Source organism: Conger conger, chromosome 13 (genome assembly GCF_963514075.1).
Source record: "Conger conger chromosome 13, fConCon1.1, whole genome shotgun sequence".
Lineage (NCBI taxonomy): Eukaryota > Metazoa > Chordata > Actinopteri > Anguilliformes > Congridae > Conger > Conger conger.
The window spans coordinates 38,456,129-38,465,500 of NC_083772.1; the positions used below are offsets into that span (position 1 = coordinate 38,456,129).

At 41.3% G+C, this 9,372-nt stretch overlaps 1 protein-coding gene across 1 annotated transcript; it reads right to left on the reverse strand.

Annotated features, from left to right (window-relative positions):
* Nucleotides 1-853: 853 nt before the first annotated feature.
* Nucleotides 854-9,364, reverse strand: trappc6bl (trafficking protein particle complex subunit 6B, like). The gene is made up of 7 exons (XM_061218286.1): nt 9,272-9,364; nt 8,440-8,531; nt 7,559-7,626; nt 7,313-7,430; nt 6,391-6,474; nt 4,480-4,573; nt 854-3,502 (listed from the first exon to the last, which is right to left on the reverse strand). Exons 2-7 carry the CDS (start codon nt 8,527-8,529, stop codon nt 3,471-3,473), a joined length of 486 nt encoding a protein of 161 aa, XP_061074270.1. The 5' UTR covers nt 8,530-8,531; nt 9,272-9,364; the 3' UTR covers nt 854-3,470.
* Between the last annotated feature and the right edge of the window lie 8 nt (nt 9,365-9,372).

Genomic DNA, 9,372 nt, shown 5'->3' on the forward strand with positions numbered 1-9,372 from the left:
CCAATGCAAGCTGGGATAGGCTCCAGCACCCCCGCGACCCAGACTAGGAACAAGCAGGTTAGATAACAGATGGACGGATGGATGTATGTATGAAGCAAGTGAGTCTCTCAGACTCAGAGATCCGTTTGCTAGCACAGGAGACTATTAAACAGTGCATTAAAATGGCAGCCTACATCCAGTGGGGATCAACTAAATCTATAAAATGTCATAAATCTGAGACTCCTCTGATTTGACAATTGCTCTCGCAAACAGCTTACATTTTTAAACCACATTCCATTCCAAAATGTAAAGCAAAACTTTACAGAAAGCGATAAGGATATGTAACCCAAAATACTAGGTAGCGTTCAGTCACGTAATGTGGTTACACAATCTTAAGAGCTATGCTGATGCAAATTCCAGGTTTTCCACCCCAAGGCTTTTGGACGACATTTGGCTTCCATTTAAAAGATGGCAGCCAATAATCTGCGCTAGCTTCTCTCAGTGGAAATTCAGTCCACAAACTTGCCATGCAAACCAAAAATACATTCCAATTATAAATCGTAGCTTTTGTATGAATGGATATGAATGAATCCTTGAAATTATCTAGCACACATTTAACTATTTATTGTAAAAATACTCAATCAACTGTGTGTAACACATCTCTGCAATTTAAGACCTCGGAAATGTAGTTGCTGTTAAGAAATCCTAGAACTAGTACTTCTAGGTTAGTCAAATATGAAATATGCAGTACTTAAAAATGGCTACACTTAAATGATCACGTCATTGCATTCAAATGGGGCCGAACCTTGGTGAAATATCAAAAATGCACGTTACCCTCAAATACTGACACATCAGTTCATGAACTCGCTTCATATTAAACCATGTAACGTTTTTTTATTGTCACACAAATGTGGTAAACTTTGTCACATCACTGAACTGAGATGGGGCCAAACCTTTTAACTGGGGAAATATCAAAAAGGAACACCAAGTAACTAACAAAACTGACACACCGCTCTATGAACTTGCTTGCTATGAAAACCATGTAATATAATTCATGTGACAGTTTTCATGATCGATGGTTTTGTTTCTTTTACCGTCACACAAATATGCCGAACTGCGTGACTTTGAATAACCGCAGCCCCATCGAGGACGTGCAGCCTGTAGTGCTAGTTCCCCTCCCCCTGTTTTTACCTGGGGGGCAGACGGCGTCACCCAACAAACTGCTGACGTTTCTTCCCTCTCAGTGCTTGGGGGGGTGGGGGTGGGGGGGTTCTGGTATCGGAGCCGAAATCGTAAGCAAAGAGCACAGGTCCACCCATCCGCTCTGAGTGATTCACATTCTAAAGCACGTCGTATTGCAGCATCCAGTAAAGGACGCTATGTTCCCCGCAACCCTGAAATTACACACGATGTACGCTCTGGCAAGGGCTAAACAATTGGGGGTGGGAGTTAAAAAACAAAAAGAAAATAATAACCTTATTGCTTGCTAGACATTTTCTAGAAGGATCCATGCTTTTTCCCTCCATCCTGCAACTTGGTTCACAAAAAATATATAATAATAAAAAATATTAGATTTGGTGAATTTTCTGGCTCAGTGTTGCCGTGTCAACAATCTCATTAGAAAATCCAGAAAGAAAACCAACACTTGCTTATCAAGTGACGTTCTTACTCAACGTTTCAACCTGTAGGACTTCATAAGCCTTCTTACGCAATCTCTGAAGCGCAAGCAAGTGTGCAAGTTTTCATTCCGGATTCTCTCCTGTGATGGATTCAAACTGCACCTTAAGCCAGCAACTCACAGCGCAACAATTTTGTTTGTCGCTGCCTTGAAAATAAAATTCTGTACGTAGCGGGGCCATGAAAGCAGACTTTAGCAACGGCTGTGTTATCAAACCGGCCCTCGGGGTAGAACGAGAGATGCCCCAGATATGACCGAGACTTCTCACTGAACGCAGTTTGACAATCCATCTCCTTCATGCAAACGCTCTACAAATGGTTAAGTGTGTCAAAGGGTCTTCTGCGTCTGAACGTGTTGCTTTGTGCAGAGTCCCCTCCTGTGAACCACTGCCACCTGGTGGTCAAAAGAGGCTCTGCAACTTGCACGCTGCCTGAGAAATGCGAGTCGTGTGATGGAATTTGATTTTGTTTACAAATTTTTGATTGTTGTTTATGCCCTAGAGTTTGTTTACTACGGTGGCGCATCACCTGAAAAAAACAGAGACATAATAAACGGTGGTGCCAAATGTTAAAAATAAACAGGTTGGCTCAGTAAAGCCAAATCATCGGACAGTTGCCCTTGCCCAGAGAACATCATTTTTGGCTCCATGTGCATATCAAAGGGCTGCAGTAACAGCACTATACCACTAGGGTTCAGGGCTGAGTAAACTGGAGTGTCTAAAATCTGGCTGAATGTTGAACAGCTAACGTTCAATGAGATAGCACGCACAACAATTAAACAATGACTTTTGTTAAGTTTCTACATCACATCATTCAGAAAATACAGTTATGCTAGAGTAGAAAAAAATATGTATATATAACCTATAACCAGAAACCTGAATACATTTATAAATCTATGATCTGGGTAAATAAGACAAAAAATATGGCTTTTCATTCATTATTTTGTTGTTTTTTTGGCAAACTACAACAGAATAAAAACATCCTGCAGAAATTGTATTGTGTGTTCATCTCTATGGAGATCTCAGGTCAGCTGTGATCAGTTCTTTACAAAAATAAAAAAGAAAAAAACTTATCTGTTGACCACAGGCAAATTAAGGAGAATGTTCACATTTAAAGCTTCCAGCCAAAGCAGCAATTGTTTCTTTTCATTATATTCCAGTATACTGTATTAAATTATAGGATTCACCACTTTTCATTCATTGCTTTTTCAGTGTTGCTGTGGCTGAAAGCTCAAAAGGCCGTATACAGCCGCCCCTGAACAAGCAGTCCTGATGCACATACTCTCTTTAAAGGGACATTTCTATAGAAAGGGTTAGAGGGTAGAAACTCTGGTTCTGACAAGTCACAGGGTCTGTTTTTTGTTGCTACTCAGCACTTCATCGATTGATTACCCAGTTAAATCTCCTCACATTTTCCAGGATAACATTGATTTCCAATAATAAAATTAAATTTAAAAAATAATAGACCACGTGACTCCAGGGGACTATCATTGGGAACCCCAGGAGACCCTGTGACTCTCCAGGACCAGGGCTGAGGACCCTGGCAAACCCAGGGGCTCTCCAGGACCAGGGCTGGGGACCCCAACAGACCCAGTGACTCTCTAGGACCAGGGCTGGGGACCCCAGCAGACCCTGTGGCTCTCCAGGACAAGGGCTGGGGACCCCAGCAGATCCTGTGGCTCTCCAGGACCAAGTTTGACAACATCTGCTCTAAAACAATCTTCTTATACATTTCAGTTCAGTCCATTTTGCTGATGTTCCTCTTACTACAGCAGTGCTGTGAGGCTTTCAGCAGCCCCCGAAAGGGAGTCCGTTTTATGTTTTCTGAATCACAACCTGGAATTTACCTGAAAGACAAAAAAAAAAGAGAAAAACATTGTGACCATAACTCATTCAAGTCTTAAAATAGAAAGGTTAAATGTGTGCAAATGCTTTCATTGAGAAGCCTGGTTCTTTGCAACTCTGACCTTCGAATATTTATGTTCACAGGTCAGAGATGAGTATTACAATCTCATTCGAGAGAAGGATCTGGCTTTTGCTGCCAGTAGTCCAGGGGCACTACTTAAGAATAATTACATAATTAATTCGACCAAGCTCCAGGAGAGTTTGGCAGAAGATTTGGTTGCCTCTTCTAGGAAGATGGATGAATCTTCCAGTAGGACAACATCCATCCAAACATCCATTGAAAACACACAGAAATGGTTTTGTGACAACAACATCCACATTCTGCAATGGCCATCTCAATCGCCATCCCAATAAAAACCTGTGGTCTGAACTGAAGAAGGCAGTCCATAAGCACAAACCCAAGGATAACAATGATCCTGAAAAGTACTGCATGGAGGAATGGTCAAAAATCCCTCCAAATGTGCTCTCTAACCTTATAGGGGGAAAAAATCATTTTTGCCAGGAGTGGTTGGACGAAGTATTAAATTCAACAAAAACAAACTAAACAAGGGGTGCTGACGTAAGACTGGTTGATTCCATAGAATAATGAAGTCAAATTCAAACTGTTTATTGGAGAACTAGGACATTGGTCTACTGTATTTACCATTCCTCCTGTGCTCTAATTCACTGGAAAAGACGTCAATCTGCCAACTGTGTGCCAGGAGTGAGGGAACCAGATATAAATGTACTGGAGAAAATATTATTGACTTCATATTTTACATTGAAAACGGGTCTGAATGACCTATACTGGAGCCAACTGTAGTGGCGCTAGTGAGCACCGTCTCTCAAACGAGCTTCAAAAAAGGTTGGTTTTGGCCGCTTGATTGAGTGTAGCTGTAGCCTTCTAGATTCTTCTAGAAGGGGTGCGGGGGAAACTCACAGGAAGGCATCGTGGAGACCTCTGCTGTCACCACACAGTCCATGCCCAGGTTGCACAGGGCGCCCCTCACCAGACCACAGGAGTAAGCCAGATACTGTGGAGGAAGACCCACGAAACTCATTCACGCACCCATGTGTGTGTGTGTGTGTGTATGGGTATGGGACTCGAGCAGCGGTCTCCAACCCTGGTCCTATAGAGCAACAGAGTCTGCTGGTTTTTGTAGTTACTCTCCACTTAAAGGTACAATAGGTAATTGTGGACTTCTAATGGTCAAGAGAGGAATTGCAGCAACGAACACACTCAAACCGCAACACTGTTTATCCCTCCCTGTTCTCTGTGAACCTGTGGCGATTAGAACCTGTAATATATTTTGAAACCCGAATTTAAGGACTATGAACACAGGCAGAGGGTCAGTCAAGATGTCAGTGAGCCTTTTGCAATGATAGGAAGGGATTTACAAAAAACATACCTATTAATCATTTACAGCAGATGATTACAGGTGGAGTTACACCCCACCTGGTTACCTGGGTCTCAATTTTGTATTTAAAGGTGAAAACAAAAACCAGCAGACCCAGTAGCTCTCCAGGACCAGGATGGAGAACAGAAGCGGGTTGGGACTTTACACATATTGTAAAATGTGCTGGAGATAATGTGTAAGTAATAATATCCATTATTGATTCATTTCCAAAGCTACAGCATGATAAACTTTATTCAGCGTCAGCAATGGCAATTGTATGTCTGATTATTGTGCACAGCATATATTGTAGTCAAATGAACGGACTGATTGATTGATGGATCGATCAAGTGATTTATTCATTGATTGGAAAGCTCCCAGATGAGGCTAAGGGTCCATGTCATGTCATGTGTGCTGACTGACGGGCAATGTTTTGCAATGGGGACGAGGCAACCAGGTCTGGGCAGTAGACCGGCAGGACATTTGCCTACTTTTGTTCCAAATTATCCAAATACGTTAAGCAAAATCAATATAGTCTCTTCAGAGACTGCAAATTTAGTTAGATTTTCTTTTTCAATAAATGTTATACCTGCTGATTTAAAATTTTAATCCTCCAATTGTTGGAACCACTGACCAGCTTTGTGACAGGGATGCAGTCGAGACAACGCTACATTTCTGCTCGTAGCAGTCGGCTTTCCCGGCTGTCCTGGTGGAACGCAAGGCCCGATAGGGTAGGATAGGTCACATGAAGCCCTTTCCGAGGAAAACGTGCTTTGTGCGGGAACGTCAATTCTGATTTTCATATCAAAGGATGCCTTCCCCTTTTCATTTTCATGCAAAAACGGCCCTTATGACATTTGATTTAACACGGGTTCATCCGACTAGTCACCCTCCTGCGGCTTCTCCTCATAGAATAACACTCCTGCAATTTAAGGGGAAATATGAGACAACACGGAAGTGGCATGTATCAAAGCCAATGTGGTCAAAGGCACTCTATTCGCATTGTACGAGTTGAACAGTGCGTAAAAAGCCCTGCGGATGAACAATGAGAGCGTGCCTGTTACTTGACAGATGCCGGCAAGAATTCTCCTTCATTCAGAAGGATTATCTTTGAAATACAGAATAGGCTTCTGTGCTGTCAGAACGAAAGAAAAAAAGAAGAAATAAGAATAAATAGGAAACAAGAATAAGCTGCAAAACCATGTTTCTGGTTGCTTGAACAGAAGCAGCAAAACTATGTTTACGATCGTTTGAACAATCACCTCTCACAAACACAAGGATGAGTTTGTGTCTGTTATTCAGGGGGTTTCTCTACCTCCAGGAATGCCCTTAGAAATTGGCACAGTTGTTGAGCACCTGTCCTTTTCTCATTGTCTGCTGCAGGCACATCCGTTCTCCTTTCGGTTTACATTTTTTGACGGTTACAGAACCAGGAAATACTAGGTGTACATTCTTACTTTGGGAGCTTCCTCCATGTACTGCTTCCCATTGGACAACTGGGTGAGAAGGGCAAACTTGTTGTCTTGTAGCACGTACGTTCCCTGTAAGCAAGAGAATCGTAGTTAGAGCACTTACATGATACTGTGCAAAGACAAGTCAGTTATCGCACGTTATCATGATATATCAGCAAAGACGTGCCACTTATCACACGTTATCATGATATATCTGTGGTTCCATATCTGTTTGCTGGGCCCCCTGCCCATGTGGTGTCATGATAAGCCGGAAAACAGGAAATGAATAAGACTTTTTGATATGAACGGTGTAGATGCAGTCTCTTTGAAGCATTTAAAAAAATGCAAGATTAAAATTCTACATTGGAATATACACTCACAGAGCACTTTATTAGGAACATTTTTACTTTATTACACCTACTTATTCATGTGATTATCTAATCAGTCAATTGTGTGGCAGCAGTGCAATGCATACAATCACGTAGACACGGGTCCGGAGCTTTAGTTAATTTTCAACCATCAGAAATCAAAAAATGTGACCTAAGTGAATTTGACCGTGGAATGATTGTTAGTGGCAGACGGGGTGGTTTGAGTATCTCAGAAACTGCTGATCTTCTGGGATTTTCACACACACTAGTCTCTAGAGTTTGCAAAGAATGGTGCAAAAAACAAACAAACAAATACAGCGAGCAGCAATTCTGCAGACAGAAACGCCTTGTTAATGAGAGAGGTCAGAGGAGAATGGCCAGACTGGTCAAAGCTGACATTAATGCAAATAACCACTCATTACAACAGTGGAATGCAGAAGAGGTTAAACCTCGGTTAGTGTATATCAGGCTACATTTTTGTACAGGGGTCATAAAAAATGGCTTTGGAGAGGAGGGGAAACAGTGCTATATCGTGACAGTATGTATCCAGAAAAATGCACCTGATGGTTTGTCCTCAGATTGTCAATCTGTTTCCGGAACATGCTTATCCAAAAGTCTTTACAGATAAACTTCATGATGTCCAGGTCATCTTTGAACCCGGGCGTGTCCTTCGTAATCCTTGAGGGTAAGCAGTATCAGACTTTCAGTAATGATGTTAAAAATTACATTTTTTAGGGGGATAAATTATTGGGACTTGCATTAGGAAGTACATATTTCACAAAGTACTTATTTTTGTGCATCAATACCTTTCTATTAGTCCTTGTCCAACTCTGAATCCCATGCCTTCCAAAATTGATACACAAGTAGTTCTCTCCTGAAGGAAAAAAATAAATAATATGAACACCATTTACAAACTGTATAGTGTTTCACACAGGTTTCAACCTGTAATATTCTGAAAAATGCCCAAAACTGGGCTTCATTTTGCAGCTCATTTCCTGGTCGTGCTGAGAGACAGTGCTCACTACCGCCACTGTGGTTGGCTCCAGAGTAGGTGTTTAAGCCACCCAATCCAAAGTTCCAAACAGATTTCCCTCATTTCTCAGCCTTATAATGACTACCTTGACTTTCATTGTCATGACTCCTCATACTGACAAAGGCAATCAAATGCCTAGAATCAAGACTAGATATTGAAAGCTCTCTTATACCTGCACCACGGAAGCACCTGAATACGCCGGATTCCCCTTAAATAGGGGGACTATGCATAAAACATCATTTCTATATTACAAATATACATTTGTGGAACACTGATTGTGTACAATCCCACCTGTTATATGTTATAATGACCTTGATATGCATTTTTGTACATTGAGTACAGAGCCAAAAAAAAAGTATTTGTCCGAAACATTATGGATCATTTTGTATATGGGAGATTCACTTATAATAGCCCTGAACCTCTGGTTTCAGATAAACCAATTTTCCAGATTTAGAATGGATCAGCTAATGTTGGGTGATGTCTTAGAACATATTTATTCCTGGGGTGTTACTTTGTCCAGATTCCTGAATTTAACCCTTTCCTCAATGGAGCATCGGTCCTCCACACATTTTCGAAACGCCTTTTATGTTTTTTGTTCAATTGCACATGTTTATTGTTACACACTTGAGTATCTCCTCTTTGAATTAGCATTACCTGTTCCGTCTCTGCCCGAGAAGCCTGCTCCTTGTAAACGTGAGCCACCATTTCCATGTGCAGAAACTCAAACAGTGCGTCATCGGCCATATCTGCAACCAACATTAGACACTTTTACAAGAATAAAAAAAAAAATCTGTGATTGTTTGTTTTAAAAACAGCAGTTCCTTAGCTCTAAATACGATATTTTGATCTAAATCCAAGTGTTAGGCTAGTTGGCAGATTACGTCTTGATCAGGCTGGAAACTGACAACGGACTGTGCAACTTGCCCAGGCATGAACGCAGTTATAGTTGGCTCGTAAGAAACAACAAATACATTCGGCAGCCTAACTTTATCGAATTGCGTCTGTAAAGGGTTAGTAAGTTGCACATATCTGGTATTGGCCAACCTTTCTTAAAACATGAAGTTAACAACTTTACAAAGTTTAGCTAACGTTAGGTACGATAGCCGTAACGAATTTGTGTGGTCCGCCAGCCTGTGCAGTAAACTGGTCGTTTTGTGTTGTTTAGAATGTTTGTAAAAACGCAATGTTTAGCTAATGTTAGAGATAATGTTAAAGATCTTAAATGAGAAATGTGAAACTGAGCTCAGCAGCGCTTTATCCCTGTCCAATCACTGCAACGAAATGCAAGCAAAGTTTGCGAGCTAGCTAACGTAGCTAGGTTGTTAGCCAGCGTTAGCTAGGCAAGTTTGAAATAGATTCGGGAGATGTGGACCCTTGGTAAAGTGAAATGGACACGTATAAGTAGTTCATAGATTACAATTGCCATTATCGTATTTCAAATGTACAGCGTTATCAACTTCTAAAGAAATCGAAAATGAGTAGCTACCTCACTGAAAATCGAGCACTCTTGCTTCCCGATGTAAACAAGTATGAGCAAAACCACTTCCTGTTTAAGGGTACCACAGTGGGACAATCTTGTGTACGTGC